Source organism: Lycium ferocissimum, chromosome 8 (assembly GCF_029784015.1).
Source record: "Lycium ferocissimum isolate CSIRO_LF1 chromosome 8, AGI_CSIRO_Lferr_CH_V1, whole genome shotgun sequence".
Taxonomy (NCBI): Eukaryota; Viridiplantae; Streptophyta; class Magnoliopsida; order Solanales; family Solanaceae; genus Lycium; species Lycium ferocissimum.
Window position 1 is genome coordinate 15,858,778 of NC_081349.1, and position 20,626 is coordinate 15,879,403.

General features: G+C 36.7%; 1 protein-coding gene and 1 pseudogene across 1 annotated transcript; one reads left to right on the forward strand and one right to left on the reverse strand.

The window, feature by feature from the left end:
* The first annotated feature begins 890 nt into the window (after positions 1–890).
* On the forward strand, positions 891–3,901 carry LOC132066656 (wax ester synthase/diacylglycerol acyltransferase 11-like). The gene is made up of 4 exons (XM_059459911.1): positions 891–1,827; positions 2,076–2,285; positions 2,428–2,565; positions 2,726–3,901. Exons 1-4 carry the CDS (start codon positions 1,729–1,731, stop codon positions 2,888–2,890), a joined length of 612 nt encoding a protein of 203 aa, XP_059315894.1. The 5' UTR covers positions 891–1,728; the 3' UTR covers positions 2,891–3,901.
* Positions 3,902–13,165: 9,264 nt separating this feature from the next.
* LOC132066068 (omega-3 fatty acid desaturase, endoplasmic reticulum-like) lies at positions 13,166–14,427 on the reverse strand (annotated as a pseudogene).
* Positions 14,428–20,626: the final 6,199 nt, after the last annotated feature.

Genomic DNA, 20,626 nt, shown 5'->3' on the forward strand with positions numbered 1-20,626 from the left:
AAGGCCGTATTTGCTTATTTGGTAGGGGCGAGAATTAAAACAGGCCTTTCAGTAAGTACCTTTTGTAGATGTTCGATTGTGTGTGTGTGTGTGTTTTTTTTTTTTTTTAATAAATGATTTGATGTGAATGGGTCCTCCACATGTGGGAACATTGTTTCAATTCCAACGGCAACCGAGAAATCTCAACCATTGATGGGAAAAACTCCCCAATCTCGCTGACTACAATATCTTCTTTCCAAAATTTTGCGAAGGCTCATCGCTTCCCCTATATATTCTCCTTCACCCTTCTCAGAACTATACATATCCTCTCTTCTTCTGCTTCCTAAAAGTCGTCCTTTTCAGTGCGTCTCTCTGGTGCCGTCTCTAATGCCTCTCTCCGATGCTATTCCGCCTCTACTACGTATAACATGGGTGATGTAATTCCTCATGCAAACATATATGTTGTTCATTATCGTATCATGTTTGAAAAGACACGAATATATTATGCTGTATTGGTGTTTGACAACTTCTTGTTTAAGTGTTGGGATCATCTTGAGAAGGGAAACTCACAAATGGAAGAAGTCTCTTCAATATTGGAAGTAATGGGAAGTGGAAATGGATGGATATGAAAGTAATGCAGTAATGACATTGAATGGAGAAAAGAATGTGGGTATCGGAATAGGTGGGATTAATTCAGTAATAGTAACTAACTAAGGAGAGACAAACATTAAAGAATTTGGAGACAACTATTCCAAATGGATATGTCGATTAACGTTTTTATTAATTAATTAATACATCAAAAATAGAATTAAGGCAAAAATTTGAGAATAAAGATAAATAGAGATTAAATTTTTTTAGAAAAGTGCGCATCGGTGGCCTTTGGCACACTTTTATATATATATATATATCCTGCATAAAGTGATACATAAATTCCTTCATAACTTATACGTGTATTAGCTATGTGGGTTTCTAAATTGCAAACCAAACACCGTATTAGGTGTATTTATTTTTATACATAGCAAAAGAATTTTACCAAACATAATATTACTATCCAGAATTTAATACATGAATAACTTAGTTCCTAACTAACTACCAAACAACCCCTAAATTATTGCAATGAGATAGTGGAATTAGATAGATGCAATTTTCTATTGTAAAAGTTACAGAAAGGAAATGCTGATTTTGGAGTATTGTTCTATAAGTTATGAGCATGACTGCCGTAATCTAGTTGTAGAATGTTCCTAAAGAAACTCAATTTTGGGTGCATTTCTCTATCTTTTCACCAGAGTATTCTAGTTTGAATTTCGAAAGAAGTAACTCTGTTTCACTGTTTTGGCCTTTATTCTAACCTAAGCTCATGTTTTTCTTCTCTCTTGCAAAATTAGACAGTTAATGACGTTATACTGGGGATAACACAAGCAGCATTATCTCGTTATATCCACCGAAGATACGGTAATTAAGCTCCTTATTAGCTCACTGTATACTTGTTAGAAAATAAGTACTCCTACAAACAGAATAGAAAAGTCGATCTTGATCAGAAATCAAAACCTATAAAATTCTAGGTGAAAGTCGTATAGAAGGTTACTTTTGCTATGGAATTAATCTTTCTTTCTTTTTCTTTTTTTTTTTTTTTTTTTTTTAGCTAAGTAGTTAAGGTTGAAAGTTTATATTTAATTCGTGGCTGCATATAACAATGTAAGTTTGCTTTTAACCATACTAGTCAAACTTTATAATGTGTTTCTTCCTGACATGACAGTAGAAGTTGAAGGTAAGAGGAAATTTTCGCTGGAACGAATGAGGTGCAGAGCGACTGTTTTAATGAATTTGAGACCGGCTTTAGGAGTTCAAGTGAGTATTTCTTCATATACCCGTTAAAAATGAAGATCTTCTGGATTGTTTATAGAGTTCAAAAGATTGATGTAGAAATATTTTGCTTTAAAGATTGATATTTTTTTATTCAATTACCCATACATGAATGTTGTTGTATTAGCAAAAAGTGGCTCAATAAAGATTGATATATAATCGTGTTATTGATATGTAAAAGATTTAGATTATATATGTGCTTAATCAATAAAACGTACATGACCATATGGCAGGCTGTAGCTGAAATGATTGAGAAGAACGCCATAGTGATACAAGGAAATTGTTTCAGCTTTAGCTTAATTCCCTTAACTATAGTTGAATTAGAGGATCCTCTGGATTATGTTCGCAAAGCTAAGACATCAATGGATCGAAAGAAGCATTCTCTTGAGTCTCGATGCACCTTTTATAGTTTACACTTCTTCCTCAAGTTCTTTGGCTTAAGGGTACTGCACTTTTTCTCTTAGTCACTTAATTTTCAACAATGAGGATATGTTTGATTCTTTATTTTTATTTTTCCATTTCCTTTATTAGTTATCCTTGTAATCTAGACCTAACATATTTTCTTTACCTTCGCATGGAACATAGGGTGCGACAACACTTTGTGAAAGAATTCTATCCCGAACAACACTAATCTTTTCAAACGTAATTGGTCCGCTTGAAGAAGTTTCTTGGTCAGGTCATCCATTGACATTTGTTGCCCCAACATGTTATGGACATCCCACTGTAAGTTTCTTTAATCAACCGGTAATCTACTATGCCCCAGTCACAAATTAAACTAGTCGAGATCAATTATATATATGAATCTTCTATATTTTTCATACTGTTCTATTTAAAGAAAAAATAAACTACTTATATCAATATCGCTAAATTCAATTGCATATAGGGGCTAATGGTTCATGCGTGTAGCTATGCCAAGAAGTTAACATTTGTTATAGCAGTTGAAGAAGGAATGATCCCAGATCCTAATCAGCTTGGCGATGATTTTGTCGATTCATTCATGCTTATCGTCGAGGCTGCCCTCTCAAACAAAATTGAGAACCATAGTTAACTAGCTCATTACACATCTGAAAGTACATCTATGATATGTACATTTAATATTGCTCAAACTATTATATTTGATTATATTTGAAAATTGCTTTTAGTTACTGCAGTAACTTTTCACATAATAAGTTGCTCAGTTTTAGGATGGATTTGAATTTCAAATTTCTATTAGATTTGTTTAGGTTGTTGAGTCATTTTAGGCTTTTGAAATTATTCTGCAAATTTTCTGTTGTTAAGTTACCTATTTAAACCCTCTATGCTTAATAAAAAATTGAGAGGCAAATTTCAATCAATACTTTTAACCTTTTTGTGGCACCATATTTTAATTAAAAACCAACACAAATATGTTTTCCCTTGCTTGATAGATAGAGCTATAGATTCACATTTTCCTGGCTAGCACAAAGTAAGGGGGCTGGGGGGAGTTTTTACAGGAATATCTGAGTATCCCCTTAACTTAGCAGTTGATTTAATTTGTATATATTGGTTGTATTGAGCGTTGGCGCTCATTGTCCAAGCAGTTGTAACAGAAATTTTTTAATCATTTTGCAGCTGTAGTAATTTACTGCCCCTGTTTGCCAAGCCAAATTTGAGAAAATTCTCAGGTACATGGGTACTGGTTGAGTTATTTGGTACATTAACATGTGCTGATTTGGATTATTTTCGTTCTCCTTACGTTTAATTCAAGTATTGGTTTGTGAATTTTCAAAAAAAAAAAAAAAAACATATTTAGTTAGCCAGTAATATTTTATAGAACTACGTTGGGCTTGATTTTCTTGAAAGGTTTTAGTATGAGCAGGGGTTACGTAGGCTAGCTTAGTTTTTCTAGCCCTCAAATCTATTTTTCAATTTGTTTGGCCTTACAAAACTATAGCTATGACCAAGTTTCTGAAACTAGTTAATTAAGTAGGTTGCGAGTTTCTTTTGATTTCTCTCTCTCTCTCTCTCTCTCTCTCTCTCATGTGAGTTGTAGAGATTGATTCGATCTTGCTTTGGAGGAGAAGATTGGAAGAGGTGTGGATCGTTCGATAGAAAACAATCTCCCCCCTAACCCCTTTTCATGCTCCTTGTAATATCCTTCACCAAGTGAAAAGGAATTGCCCTCTGACTTGCTTTTTTTGGCTCTATCAAGTAATACTTCCCAAGTACTTTTGGTTTTGGAGTTTTGAGACACCAAAAGAACTTCTCGGTTTCTCAAGTGATAATGTGTTATACGAGAAATAGATGGTGAAGAAGTAAACATGTGTTCCAATAGTATATATAATGTATGTGAAAGTGCAATTTTAGGGGGGGGTGAATTGTAAATTGATTTCCTTCAAGAACTCATGTCTTTGTATCGACGATTTGTCGATTGCCCCATATGGATGTTATTTTTGCTTCGTTTAATATTCTTAGTTGCCATTTTCTTTTTTGATAAAAAAAATTTAAAAACACAAAACGTTGTAAAGCTTTTGTCTTAATTGCTTCTCTTTTTAAATTAAAATGATAATGACATGGTTTAATGTGAAAAAGTTATTAACTCGAGGAAAGTAATGTGAAACAAGTCCGATAAAGTGCCAATGGGTTATGCAAAACCATCCGGGTGATCTCTGTGTACCACACTCTTAGTTAAAGGTTTAAGAATCAAGTTGACCATCTAGTCGAGGTTTGAATGAAGCTCCTACTCGTCTACACTCGAGCAGCGCCGCCGCCGCCGTGCCGCCGTAGCTCTTGAATCTTTTTGATAAAATTAGGGATGTGAAACTCGCTTGGGTAACAGATATTCTACTTGGACTATTTCTTTTTTCTAATATATAATATTTCGGTTTAAATGAAAAAACCGAAAACCGAATATTAAATGAGTACTAGGAAAATTTTAAGAACCGAAATCCGAAAACCCGAACACCAAAAAACCGAATTAATTTGTCATTTGAGGTGAACTCTCTCAAGTGATAATGTGTTATCCGAGGAAATAGATGGTGAATACTCCAATATCATGATGTATGTGAAAGTGCGAGTGGGGGCAATTGTAAATTTTTTCGTTAGCCGATTGGTGATCCTCGTAAACACACAAAGTAAAATATAGAGGTAAAATGACACAAGTTTTATCGGTTCAACGTGAATTAGTGGTGATCTCCTGCCTCTTAGTTAAAGGTTTGGTACAATCGAGGTTTGAATGAAGCTCCTACGTCTACACTCAATCGCTCTTAATCTTTTTGATACAAAGCCTCACAAACAATATTATAACTCTCCTTTCTTTTTTCTTACACTAGAAATCACTCGGACATACAATGTTTATGAAAAGTAAAGTAGAGTACTTCGAGACTAAGATAGAATAAGGTTTGTGAGGTAACTCCTCTTATAATGCAGAGAGATTGTATTGATCCTTGGATAAAGTATCAATTTATTTCAAGAATTGGAACACTTGTCCTTGTGCGTACATTGTCAATCACAAGATCGTTACACTTCACGAAATCGCCTTTTAATGTTGGAGATGCTCTTTCCTTCGTTGGAACAAGATTACGCCGTCAAGGTGTCGTTTCCTTTCGAAAGATTTGCCAAAACCGATTGTGAGCCGTTAGTCCATTAGGGTTAAGAAGGCTCCACTTGAGCGAATTGACTCGTTGGAGCCATTTGGTGGGCTTCATCATCTTGTTGGGGCAGATTTGTGGGCTTGTATTATTCCTTGTGCAATTCACTTATTGTACCTACACAAGTAAAATTGTCATCATAAAAACTTGGCACTAACAATCTCCCCCTTTTTGAGGATGACAATTTTAAGTAATACGTAGTCAACTTCCCTATAGCGGATGCTCCCCTTGAATAGGTGAAGGCTCCCCCTGACTAGTCGACTAGTCTTTGTAGGCTCCCCCTGAATAGTTGACTGCATAATTCTCCCCCTTTGGCATCACTCAAAAAAAATAAAAGCAAGGAAACAGCAAGCACATGTAGAAAGCATGGATAGAATGCAAAACTAAACAGCACAAAAAAAACACAGCATCCAAACAGAAGTCCCAAAACATAGGGCCCAAAAAAACGTTGTTTAAACAGACCAAAAAAAACATGTATAAAAATTATTCTTGACAGCGGAAGACTGGACGACGAAGGAAATAGGCCAATGTGTTGACAATAGCATCCTTCATTTCGGTCAACGGAGCCGTAAGACGCTCAGGCATGGCGCTAACACTGGCTTGAAGCTTGGCGGACAGTTTGACCGCTTCCTTGACAATAGCATCCGATTTGACCCGACTTAGAGACATCAGCACTAGTCTCCTTTGTCGTATCACGAATCTTCTCGATTTGAAACAAGGTGGACGCCATTAAGTCTTTGATGGACTCAATTTTGTCATCCATGGAGGAAAGTTTGGCGAGAAGTTCGGCATAGCACTCGGAAGAGATAAGGCGAGAAAGAAGGGTCCGATTTTTTCACCTTGGTGGAAGGGCAGCCGAGATGCCTCATGTAGACGTCTTTGAGCACCCCAGAATCATTGCTCAAAACATACCCCATGCTACTAAACGCCCTAGAGTTGTAACACTGCTTCACCAGAGTAATGGGATAGTCGACTAAGTCAATTTTGTGGACTTTAAGTATACGAGAGATGAGCATACCATAAGGGAGGCTAGAAGGATTTGAAGAACACTCAATCATGTAATTGATAATGACAGAGGACAAATTGATTTTCTTTTTGGAGAGAAGACAAAAGGCAAAGATAGCATCACGTTGGGAAATAGTGGAGTAGGACCCGACGCAGGTACAACGAAGAGAAAACCATATGGGTCAAAGACACGAGCTTCAAAAGAGATGTTAGATGGACAATTTGAGCGAGGAACGAGCAGGTGGAATTTGAAAGGGTTTTTCTTGACATCATCAAAAGACACCTCAAGAGATTCGAAGCCAGAATTTTGGGTAGTTCGGAAAAACCGAACAAAGTGCAACCAAGAATAGAGTCAAGGGACGAGCAATTTAGCACAATGTGGGTGCCAAGAACCATGGTTTCGAGTTCATGACCTTAGAGGACCGAAGATTTGTATAAAACATACGAACAGGGGTGTCATACACATGGAGGGGGGGGGGGGTTTGAAATTTTTTTCCCAACCTTGATAGACAAATAACGATTTTACCTTACAACATAGAGAAAACATATGGTCAAGATCAACAATCCTACCAGAGACGATGGTTTTGTCTTCAAGAGACGAGAAGATTTCTTGATGGTGGTCATCCCAAAATTTTTTTCGAAGATCGAGGGCTTATCGCAACGGTTTTGGGTTTCTTGGAGGAGGTGGAGCACGTAGCGTCAGCAAAGGCACGCTTTCCAAGATTACAAATGGGAGTAGAGTCGGAGGCGTCAGAGGAGGAGGAGTCACCGGAGGTTATGGAGTCATGAGGGCAGGAGAGAGACTCTTACCGACATCCTTGAGTCGAGAGCTTTGGCGTGTGGAGAGAAGAGGGGTTTTCGCAGTTTTAGCCATGGAAGAGACGAGAGTAGAGAAGATGGAGAAGAAGATGAACAGGAGAAAGAAGATGAAAAGAGGTTTATGGGAAGACGGATGAAAAAGAGGGTTTTATGGGGAAGGTAAAAAGGAAAGGTAATTATGGGAAAATGGGACGGTTATGGGAAGATGGGACGGCGAGAATTGGGATGGACATGCAATTTCTGGCAAAGGATTTATTAGCCGAAAATTATGGCAGAAAAAATTAGACAGATTTATCAATAATCCCCAATGATCTTCTTAGCATGCAGAAACGTTCTTCAAGTAGAGGCTTGGTAAAAATATCAGCAAGCTGGTTTTCAGTGTGCACAAAAGTGATTTCAAAATCTCCCTGAGCAACATGATTTCGAATAAAATGATGCTTAATATCTATATGCTTGGCCCTAGAATGATACAGGATTTTTGGACGGACGAGGATAGCACTCGAATCATCGTCGTAAAATTTTGATAGGTTTAAAAAACAAGTCATAATCACTTAGTTGATAAGACATCCAAATTAGCTGTGTGCAGCATTGACCAACAGCAATATATTCAGCCTTAGTGGTAGAGAGAGAGAGAGACGGATCCCTGTTTTTTGCTATTCCAGGAAATAAGAGATTTTCCTAGAAGCTGGCAAGTACCACTAGTACTTTTTCTATCATCTTTATCACCTGCAAAGTCAGCATCTGAAAAACCTTCAAGTGTAAAATCATTTGTGTTAGGATACCATAGACCATAATTAGTTGTGCCATGAAGGTATCTAATGATACGTTTGACGGCAGTAAGATAAGATTCCTTTGGAGCAGCTTGAAATCTAGCGCACCTGCACACACTAACCATAATATCTGGTCGACTGGCAGTTAGGTAAAGCAATGAGCCAATTATACCGCGATACTTAGTTTCATCGACAGGTTTTCCTGCCTCATCCTTATCAAGAGTACAAGTAGGACTCATTGGAGTACCCATAGCTTTTGAATCTAACATTCCAAATTTTTGAACGAGTTCCTTGGCATACTTTGCTTGGCAGATAAATATTCCACTGTCAGTTTGATGAATTTGTAGGCCCAAAAAGAATTTTAATTCTCCCATCATACTCATTTCGAACTCGCTTTGCATAAGATCAGAGAATTCTTTGCACATAGAGGGGTTAGAGCTTCCAAAAATAATATCATCAACATAAATTTGTATAATAAGATTGCCTAAAGAAGATCTTTTAATAAAAAGGGTTGTATCGATCTTTCCTCTGATAAAACCGTGACTTACCAAGAAGGAGCTCAAGCGATCATACCATGCCCGTGGAGCTTGTTTAAGGCCATATAAAGCCTTGCTTAATTTAAAAACGTGATAGGAAAATTTTGGATTTTCAAAACCTAGTGGTTGTTTGACATATACTTCTTCTTCAATGAACCCATTTAGAAAAGCACTTTTGACATCCATTTGAAAGAGTTTGAATTTCTTAAAAGAGGCATACGCAAGCAAAATTCTAATGGATTCTAACTTGCAACGGGAGCAAATGTTTCATCATAGTCAACTCCCTCCGTTGTGGTATCCTTGAGCAACGAGTCGGGCTTTGTTTCGAACTACTTGCCGACCTCATTTAACTTGTTCCTGTATACCCACTTTGTGCCCATGATTGATGCATCTTCAGGTTTGGGAACTAGACTCCATACCTTGTTCTTCTCAAATTGTTCAAGTTCCTCTTTCATAGCTTTTACCCAATATTTATCTTTTAAGGCGTCACCAATTTTCTTTGGTTCATATTGAGAGATAAGAGCCAGATTTACATTATTCTTACTTGATGCTCTAGTTTTCATCCCTTCACTGATGTCTCCAATAACAAATTTCTTTGGATAGTCAGGTTCGCTTCTCCATTCGTTTGGGATTGCTCCAATAGTAACATCAGTCGACTGAGGTGTTTCAGAAGTCGACTCATAGGATGCCTTTTCTTCGGTGGGTCCCGTAGCCACGGCGATGAGATATTTGATTGTCTTCTTCATCGCAATTTTTCTTGTCTCGGCCATGTGATTAGTATCATCAAATACGACATGAATAGATTCTTCAATAGATAAAGTACGTTTATTATAAATTCTATAGGATCTACTAGTGGGTGAATAGCCAAGAAATATACCTTCATCACTGCGAGGATCAAGCTTACCAAGGTTTTCCTTTCCATTATTGTGAACAAAACACTTACATCCAAAAGGATGAAAGTAACTAATATTCGGTTTCTTACCAGTCCAGAGCTCATAGGGAGTTTTCTTGAGAATTGGTCTAATTAGACATCGGTTTAGAATATGACACGCTGTACTTACTATTTCAGCCCAAAAGTGATGTGGTAAGTTTGTTTCTACGATCATTGTTCTTGCCATATCCTGAAGGGTTCTGTTTTTCCGTTCAACCACACCATTTTGTTGCGGAGATCGAGGTGAGGAGAAATTGTGTGTGTATCCTTGGTCATTGCAGAATTCTTCAAAAGCTTTGTTTTCAAATTCTCCTCCATGATCACTTCGAATGGAGGTGATGTAATATCCTTTCTCACGCTGAACTTTCTCACAAAAGAACTTAAAATTCTTTAGAGTATCATCTTTATGAGCAAGAAATATTACCCAGGTGAAACGAGAAAAGTCATCTATTACAACAAATGCATACCTTTTTCCTCCAATGCTAGCAGTTCTAGTAGGACCAACAAGATCCATATGAAGCAGCTGCAAAGGTTTAGATGTAGACACAATATCTTTAGAGTTGAAGGAGTTTCTAGTTTGTTTACCTTTTGACATGAATCGCATATATGATCTTTGGTGTAATTGAGTTTTGGCAATCCTATTACAAGATCAAGTCTTGCCAGTTTCTCAATTAGGCGCATACTCGCATGACCAAGCTTCTTGTGCCACATCCATGGATCTTCACCCATTGAAGCCAGACATATATGACCTGTAGGATTTTTGACAGAGTCCAGAGTATACACATTTTTGTTTCTGCTTCCAGGGAGAATTTTTATCCCAGAGGAGTCCTCTATGACACAGCCAGTTTTACTAAACCTTACCTCAAGATTAGAATCACATAGTTGACTTACACTTAATAGATTGTATTTAAGCCCCTTTACCAACCAAACATTAGAAATATCACAAGAGTTATCAAAAGTGATAGTACCAATACCAATTACGGTTCCAGTTGAGTTGTCTCCAAAAGTCACTAATCCTCCATTAAAGTCAGGATCGATTTGAATAGACTTTTGTCGCCGTCATATGTCTTGAACACGGACTATCTAGATACCATTTCCCTTTCTTTTCTTGTGGTGTTCTGCAAGATTGAATTTTTACTCTTGTTTAGGTACCCAAGGGTTCTTGGGTCCTTGATGGTTAGTTTCCACGCAATTAGTTTTCTTAGGTTTCCATACCCATCCAGGTTCATTTGAAAAACGAAATCTACAGTTATGATAATTATGACCAAGTTTTCCATAACAGAAGAAAGTTTGAAAGGATTTTCCTTCTTTTTTACACGGATTGATTGACCTATGTATTCCAGGCCTTTTTTCAGTCGACTTAGAGGTTCTAGTTGACTTATCAGTTTTTAAAACAGCAGTTGTTTTTCTTTTATGATTTTCAGTCATTGGCAAGACCCTTTTCCCAGTAGACTTATTTTCATCAGTTGACTGGTTTGACTTGGTATAACTGTGACTGGAAGAATTCAGCAAAGTATCTAGTTTGGATTGTAAATTGTAAACTTCATTTTGAAAAGAATTTTTTTCTTTTTCGCAGATTTCTAATTTTGACTCCCACTCCCTTTTCTCTCTCTTAACTTTCCTATATTCATCAAAGACATTATTTAGGTCTACAAGAGTTTGATCTAATAATTCTTGAGTCTCTTCACATTTGGAGCAGGGATGAGAACTTACCTTACTGCTTTCTCCGAGAGCCATGAAACACACATTTTCAACTTCTTCTGATTCTTCATCTGAAATTTCGTCTTCACTCCAACTACTGAAGGCTCTTTGTTTTTGATAACCTCTAGTTGGCTTCTTCCTTGTTTCAGGACATTCAGAAGCTATATGTCCATATTTTCCACACTCATAACACTTCCCATCATACTTTGACTGCCCAGTGGAGGCCTTTCTTTTTCTAAAGTTTAGACTTCCTTTTCTATTATTTCTTGATCGTCTCATGGCTTCTATCACATGTCTGGAGATCATGGCAACTTCTTCTTCTTTAAAGTCATCATCAGATTCTTCAACCTGAGCCTTGAAAGCAATCACCTTCTTCTTTTCATCTTTCTGATATCTTTGTATGTGATTTTTTTCAAATGCTATCAGATTTCCTCTTAACTCATCATAAGTGAATTTATCCAGATTTCCATCTTCCAAGACAATTGCTTTGGTTTCCCAAGTTTTTGGTAGACTTCTAACAAGCTTTCTTACTTGTTGAGAGTTGGTGCAAGTTACCCCAAGGGATTTTAGTTCTCCAATGATCTTGCTGAATCTTGTGAACATTGATTCAATGTTTTCATCGTCCTTGATCATGAAGGCTTCATAATCGTGTCTTAAAGCATCAATTTTTGTTTCTCTTACCTTTGACATTCCTTCATAGGTAACTTCAAGCTTATCCCACATTTCCTTGGCGGTATCACAATTTGAAATTTTTGCATACTCCTCTCCTTCATCGCACAAGAGAGCAAGGCTATTGCCACGGCGTTTATTTGCGGTGTCTCTTGTTGTTCTTTGGTAATGTCATGTGATTCCGCATCTATTGTTGAAGTATCCGTGTCTTCCTTGTTTTCGGTGGTGTTTGGAATGGGTTTGGGCCCTTTCTTAATCACAATCCAGGCTTGATAATCTGTTGATTGCACAAATATTCTGAACCTCTCTTTCCAATGACAATAGTGTTCACCATTGAAGTATGGTGGTCTTGTTGTGGAGTGCCCATCTTGCAATATTGCTCCAGGAATTTGATATCCAGCCATTTGATCTTTTCTCACGTGCGGTTAAGCAACTGAAAATGAGACCTTGCTCTGATACCAATTGAAAGTGCAAGAGGGGGGGGGGGGGGGGGGTGAATTGTAAATTTTTCGTTCTGGTAGTCGACTAGGTTAGACCGTAGTCGATCGCTTTCTCTGAGTAAAAACACAAAGCGTAAACTACTTGAAGGTAAATGACTGTGTTTTATACCGGTTCGATTCAATGTGAATCCTAGTCCGGTCCCCTTGGGTTGCAAGGGTGATCTCTGCAGCTCTTAGTTAAAGGTTTGGTACAATCGAGGTTTGAATGAAGCTCCTAAGTCTACACTCAATCGCTCTTAATCTTTTTGATACAAGGCCTCACAAACAATATTATAACTCTCCTTTCTTTTTTCTTACACTAGAAATCACTCAGACATACAATGTTTATGAAAAGTAAAGTAGAGTACTAGGAGAATGAGACTAAGCATAGAATAGGTTTGTGAGGTAACTCCTCCTATAGCTGTTTGCAGAGAGATCAACCCAAGGGTATTGATCCTTGGAAACAGAAAGTATCAATTCTATTTCCAAGAATAAGGCTGGAGCTGTTGCTGCTTTCCTTGTGCGTTGAGGCAGCATTATCAATCACAAGATCGTTACACTTCACGAGATCTGCCTTTTAATGTTGGAGATGCTCTTTCCTTCGTTGGAACACTTGTGTACCGCTGGAGAATAATGCTGAAAGTGTCGTTTCCTTTCTTGAAAGATTTGGTACAGCTGATTGTGAGCCGTTAGTCCATTAGGGTTAAGAAGGCTCCACTTGAGTGAGCCCAGCTCGTTGGAGCTGTTTGGTAGGCTTCTATCTTGTTGGGGCTGATTTGTGGGCTTGTATTATTCCTTGTGCAATTCACTTATTGTACCTACACAAGTAAAATTGTCATCATAAAAACTTGACACTAACAGTATGTTTTTGAACAATCCGTAGTCTCTATCAACTGTGGTTAGACCCCCTCTTCAAACTCTGTCTGTAACTCACTAGAGGCCCGGGAAACAAAGGAAAGATGTGTGCGAACGAGATATCCAGCAACAAGACGTCAAGAAGAAGGAAAAGGATTGAATAGAGGAACTCCCGAGCATTTGGCGATCTCAGATGTGTCGATATCAGTGGTGTAACTCCATTCCTTGCCATGGTACCAGGGAAGCTTCTTCTCGTAGCCATGGTGATGCAAGTTACAAAGTCCGACCACATTACAAAAATCAAATAAGGAGCGCCATAAATGTTTAAGATTTAGAGAGTACCAAAGAGGGTGCATACGTAAACGAGGAGAGCTGCCATGATAGTCCGCTGATACAGTTGATGTTACAATATATTTTCTCTCATGGGGTTGAAACAAATCACTGTATGGGTTGAAATGAGAACCAGATTTTCCTGGACTTCTCTTCATCAACTACATTGGATATGCTAACAACGGAGATGGGATCTTGTATGTTAGAATCTTTGTTGAATTACCCACTTTAATTTCTTGTATAGCTTTTCCGGCATCCGCACCCAAGACTCATCCGTCTCCACATTTCCTTGGTTCTGATGGAGAGTTTTGTGGCTGATCCTCCACCATGGTAGGTTACCAGAATAGCAGAATATAGTATGTGACCAATTACATTATTTAGCAACTGGCTGTCTGAAAAGCTGCCATGCCCACAATCATGTCCAACGCGGAGTATATGAAGAAGTAAATACGCGAAGAAGCCAAGAGGGTTCAACATCTACTGTATATACATAAAAATAAATAAATAAAAAAAACCTCGTATATACAGTAATTTTTCGTCAAGAGGGTCGAAGCCCCTGGAGGCTACTTAGCTCCACTTCCGTGTCCAAGAACAAAGATTGCCGAAAATATGGTGCCGTGGATAGCCCAATATATTGGGTAAAATAACCAACCATCCAAGCAATTAATTGCAGTCCCAATGAATGTACCAACTAATATTAGGTCCCTGAAAACATAGCTCAAGGACCTGAATGGATCCTTAGCCCTAACAATGCTTTGGAATTGCATTTCGTATCTCAGCCAGCCTAAATGGAGGAGGGGCACTGGGATCGAATTCAAACTCCATCTCATTAATCTCATTTCTGCTCTTATAATCAATCTCACTTATTCCCAGAGACCCCATTTAATTAATGCTCTCGTCCAACTCTGAACCTGTTTTGGTTTGAGAGTAGGCTAACTTATGAACAAGATGATAGTGCCCTATATATATAAAAATAACAAATCATGGTTATGTTACTTTTTATTTTGTCGATCTTAGTATGTAATTTTAATTTGTCCTCAAATGCGTGTGTCGGTCTAGCTACTAGTATATTTTTCTTGCATGAAATTGAACAATCGTTTGTCCCCTTCAAACTTATCGGCATATTTTCAGGGTTGGTCATAGTAAAAGAAAAACAAATTGTCTGGAGACTATATATTGTCACGAAAATAGAACCACCTTCTGATTGTCACCGCTGTATACATTTTAATAATAGGCTAAATTGAGTGCCACTTAGTCTCTCTAATCTGCAATAGACTAGCTAAATCCTCTTGGATATAAATTTCATAAAATCCGATAGACTGAAAGAGTCGATTCAAACAAATGCTCTTATAGAGTGATAAAGGCACAACCATTTTAGATTGAGGGTAAATGTTGTGATGATCTCTGGCCTCTTTTTCGGATTTGCATTGGCCCGGTACTTGTTGAAGTGCACGTATACTCGATTTTGGGACCACTATTTTGTTACACCCCACACTTTCAGAGCATGAGCATGCCACGTACATCACCGTAGTAATGGAGTATCGAAGACGTCTCATGATGTTTTGAAAGGTACAAGCCATGGGAAGTATGTAACAATGACGTAAAGGATGAATTACGATCTCGTAAGTCGTAATCGGGAAAGACTATTTTGAAACAAAAGAATATGGCCATTATCAAGTATAATAAATGATAAATAACATGTAGGGGGAGTAGTACGACTTTGGAGAAAGGATGGGTAAAGTTTCGTATGAAAATTTTGGTCCAAATTGAGGGACGAATATCTCTTAGCATATGAAGTGTTTTGGAGTGAAACAAAAGCCTAAGATGAAGTTCGTCGAGTCTAGTTTCCAACGCAATAAACCGCTCATCGATAGGACATCGGAGTAGAGAATTATGGACGTTACAAGTTCAGCTGACAGAGCAGAAACGCATGTTACAGTAAAATGCTACAGTGAACCCGACCCGAATTTGACCCTTATAAAAAGGGTAAGAACCCTCTTTTTTGCCCAGATTTGCCCAGAAAATTCTAGAAAATTTGAAGAAGGAGTGAGGGAATCAAAAAGTAAGCAATTTTCAAGTGACGGAGTATTAATCGAAGCTCGGATAAACGCATAGAAGTGATTCTAGTATGGTTTTGCGGCGGATTCAAGGTGGATAGTGAAGATATCGCTGTTTTAACAAAAAAATAAGGTATGAATCTCTCTTTATTAATATTACTTTTGGTTTATTTACGAAGATAGAGTGGTGAAATGGTTGTATAATAAAGTTGTTGGTTGAGAAATTGGACAAACATCGCGTGGGATGTTTTATGGAATATTTTGGTATTGATGATGATGTTGTTGATGTTGGTGCTATTGTAGTTGTTGTTTTGTTGGTATTGTGATTTCGGGCTAGGCATATAAACAGGGGAGGTGCTGCCCGAATTTCGGCAGATTATAAATGGATTTATTTGAAGGACTAAGACAAGCGTATAACGATGAGTCTAACGATTGTGTGAATCCTCTTAAATGTAGACTTGCGAGCTCGGACGAATAAGTGTAGATAATTGGAGGCTGAACATGTATGTTAAGGCTAGTCCCTTTCTTCTAAAGGCATGATTCCTTTCTTATGAATCCAATAGGTGTTTTCCAAATGTCCCATGATCCCTTTATGTGAATCCATAAATGTTTTCCAAGAATATTTTTATTCTCAAAAGCTAGAAATTCATGATTCATAGAGTTCATGATTCAAAGGCATGACTTCTTTCTTGATAATCCATAAATATTTTCCAAAATATCCCTATTTCCGAGTCAAAGATTTATGATTCTATAAGCTTTTATGACAACAACAACGGACATGTTTTTACAATATGAATGACGATGTTAAAGATGAGAATGTTTCTATGATGATTATGATGATGATGATTTTAATTCTAGAAATTCCAAAGCTTATGATGTTAATACTATTATGAGATTATTGAGATTATTTCTTGATTTTCTCGATTTAATTCATTGTTGTTGATCTCACCTTATAATAATTGTTCCTTCAAGGTGAGATATAGCGATGATGATAATTCCATAATGAAAATCGGAGGTTACCGACCTTACGTCACTCCGAAGTAGTTATAGCTTTTATTTGGCTCTCAAATATATATATATATATATATATATATATATATATATGTATGTATATATTACTACATATATATACGTATATATATATATATACCGAGTCCCGAAAGGGCCGGGTACGTTACACACCGAGTCCCGAACGGGCCGGGTACGTTACACACCGAGTCCCGAAAGGCCGGGTACGTTACACACCGAGTCCCGAAAGGCCGGGTACGTTACACACCAAGTCCGAAAGGGCCGAGTACGTTACACACTGAGTCCTGAAAAGGCCGAGTACGTTATGATGATGATATTATATATATGTATGTAAGAAAAAGGGTTTTTTTTTTTTTTTTTTAAAGCTGAGCATGCTTGACATCGGCCTTACGAGGCATCCGGATGTACGCAGGTTATCTCTCTTATTCCATGTTACCTTCCATATCTATATTATGTTGTTATTCATGCCTTACATACTCGCACATTATTCGTGCGACATCCCCTTCGTGGACGCTGCGCTCATGCCCGCAGTAGGCGGTGGAGACGGATCAGACCCGTAGGTGTTCTATCAGCGAATTCTCACGAGCACTCCACTTACTTCGGAGCTGCAGTCTATTTGGTATTGTCCTTATGATCATTTGTATTCTATGTAGAGGCTCGTAGACGTGTGTGTACAGTTAGATGTTTTATAGCTCCACCGGTTCATATTGTTGTATAATATATTGGTGGCCTTGTCGGCCTTATTTTGAGCTCTTGATACTTTACTGTTAGCCTTGCCAGCTTTATGATATACGTTATGTTGTGGCGACCTTGTCGGTCCGCATATGAATATATGTGCTGAATGATCGGATATTTCTATGTTGGGCCTTTTCTGTATGCAGGTGTTCTTTGTGTTATGGTTTATAATGTTCAAAGTAACGGATAAGTCAAGTGGTTTCCGACTACGGCCGGAGCCCGTCATACTTCGATAGGTGTGACATATTTAAAATATATTCGGAGTGCGTAAAAGTTTGTAAGTCTACTCATTTTGGAATAATTTTAGATATGCAGTGTTTGAAGCTTCATATCGATGAAATTCTGATTTAGTCATTTTTGCTTGAATTTTAGGCACATGTGATACGAAATTCAACCATTTCTACCTAATTTTAACTATATATGGTCTGAATCCAATCTTTCTATTTATATATATATATATATATATATATATATATATACACACACACACATTTTAAAGCGGGAGGAAGACACCACATGTCTAAGTTGTTTCAAATATAATTAAAGTAGGTACTTTTTAAAAAAAAATAGGTACAAGTTAAATAGCGATATTCAAATAAAATATACCCTGTGAAACTTTTACGTGGGTCTTTCTTATAATATCATTCCACTTGTAATAATTTTCTCCTATAATGGGCTCCCTTTTATGTGCATTAATTACCCTACCAGGAAATTAAAAAAATCAATAATATAAGAAATAACAAGGTAAAGAAAAACGAAGAAATTATTACTTGATTTAGTAGAAATAGTTTAACAACACCGCCTACAGTTAATTGCACAACTGCACTTTGATAGTTTAAGAAATTAAATATTTAGGAAACGCGTTAGTTCAAGAAACTAGGTTGCATTAAATTGGTTAATGTTTTTTAACTTTTGAAAGTTTCCATATTTGATTTGCTAACTAGCTTTGTTGGTTTAGGAAACTCTCACCTTATTCCTATAGGAAATCGGAAAGCCTAATGTTACCTATATAAATATATTTTCGCAATGCGGGTAGAAAAATTTCTATATACTCAAATCTTTTACACAGTTCTTAGGGCTTAGTAAAATAATGCTTTGTTCTCAGCCAAAATTTGCCGTAGCAACTAAGATGGCTTGCTGCCGGAAAAGGAAAATCTCTCAAGTTTCCGATTCTGGTGATCTTGATGTTACGGTGTTGGAAAAAGATAACAAACAAATCCGAGCTGCGATGCTCAAGAAACGATTCGCTAATGTAATCTTCAAGTCCGAACAACAATTACGTGAATTTGATGAACTACAAATCAAGAAGAAAAAAGAAAATCAATTGTGTGAAGAGAACGTGAAAGTCGAGTTCATGAAGACACAACGGCAAAGAGAGAGAGAAGCTGCTCGTATTGCCATAGAAAGAATAAAAAGAACAGTGGATTTTGGCGATAGCCTGAAAGCAGAAAGAGAGTTGTTGATGATGATCCGCGCTGCTTAAATTTATTCTCACAAAGTTAGAGATCAAAATGCGAATTGTTAGAAATTTCTTGAAGAGCCACAGGTATTACACACTGAAGTACGGTTCATTGACGTTCAATTTTTTAGTATTCAAGCATTTCACTTTGTGTAAAGAAGAAAAAGGGAAGGCAAAGTATTGATCAGTGGCTAATTTTGTTATGTAAAGAACTACGTTGGGCTTTATTTTCTTGAAAGGTTTAGTTTTAGTATTAGTAGAGGGTGCGTTGGAAACTTGTGAACAAGATGGTGTAAATGATGTCCCTATATATATAAGAAAAACAAATCATGTTGATGTTACGTTTTATTTTATTGATCTTAGTATGTAATTTTAATTTGTCCTCAAATGAGTGTGTCCATCTTGCTAATAGCTAATTAATTAGTAATGTCTGTCATGTCATTCTCTGTTGTGTGTTTCTTGCATCAACTTGGAACAATCGTTTGTCCACTTCAAATTTTATCAGCGTATTTCCCATGGTCATAGCAAAAAAAGAAAAAAAATTGCCTGGAAACTATGTATTACTACTGTTGTCTCGCTAATCACGGAAATATAATTGAATTTGAGAAGATATATTATCTTTAAAAAAGGTAAAAAATAAAAATTGGGTTGCGCTATATGAAAAAGTATATAATTATGATGTATTTGGCAAAATCAAATCCAAGTAGATATCTATTATTTGATTAGATCATTGATCTCTTTTATTTCTCTTGCTTTCTTCAATATTCAATAATGTACACACATCTTTTTATCTGAGGACTTCAGAAATTACGTGACATAGGAGTAACAAGTATAATATAACTGGATTTCCTTTCTATGGTAAAAATAAAATTAGCTCTCCGAACGCATCCTTGAGTTAAGCTTAACATGATATTATCCTTGAGACGCAAACTTTCTCAATTAAAAGCTTGATCAATAGAGAACAAAACTAACTAGAATATCCAAGATTATTGTGCTTTGTAACAATATTTAGATAGTAAATTTTTTTACTGCACTTTCGTGTACTTTACAATAATAAGTAGGCGTTTGAACATGAATAGGGTGATATTTCAAAAAAATAAAAAGAATTATTTGAAAAAAGATATTTGAAAGTTGAAGTTGTGTTTGGACATACATTTAACTTGAAAAGTGTTGATGTTTTGTGAGAGAACTTTTTACCTTGAAAAAAAGGTTCACTTGAAAGAAAATATTTCAAGTTGGAGAGAAAAATTGATTAAATGTATTAACCAAATAAGTTTTATTATTTGCATTTTTTTTCCCGATATAGGAGATTTTTTTATATCTCATGTACCTATAAATGATTTAGTGCCACGGCTAATTTGCGCAAATAGTCACTTTTGTGGCCTTGTATCTAAAAAGTTGGCCATTTTCAAAATTCATAGGTGAAATTCTGGTTTAGGTGCTTGTTTTAGGATTAATTAAGTTTAAAGTGATCTTAAGTGCAATTATTTTGCCTTCCCGGACTTGGCAACAACTTATTGATCACTGAAAGGCTTCGCCTTCAATATTTGACTATATACAAAGTAGGAAAGAAAATTTTCTACTCAATAATGCTATTCAAACTTATTTCTCTTTTTGAATATGGTTTATGTGTAATTTCAGATAGCAAGAGGAGTTTCAGAGTTTTGCAACAAGTTTGATTGGACCAATGGTGCCATCATTATTTTTGGATGGTAGAATTTCATGTGACAGAAAAAATTCAAATACTGCCTCAAGGGTGTAGAAAACAGAAGGGTACCAATGATATCCGCTACAAGATGTT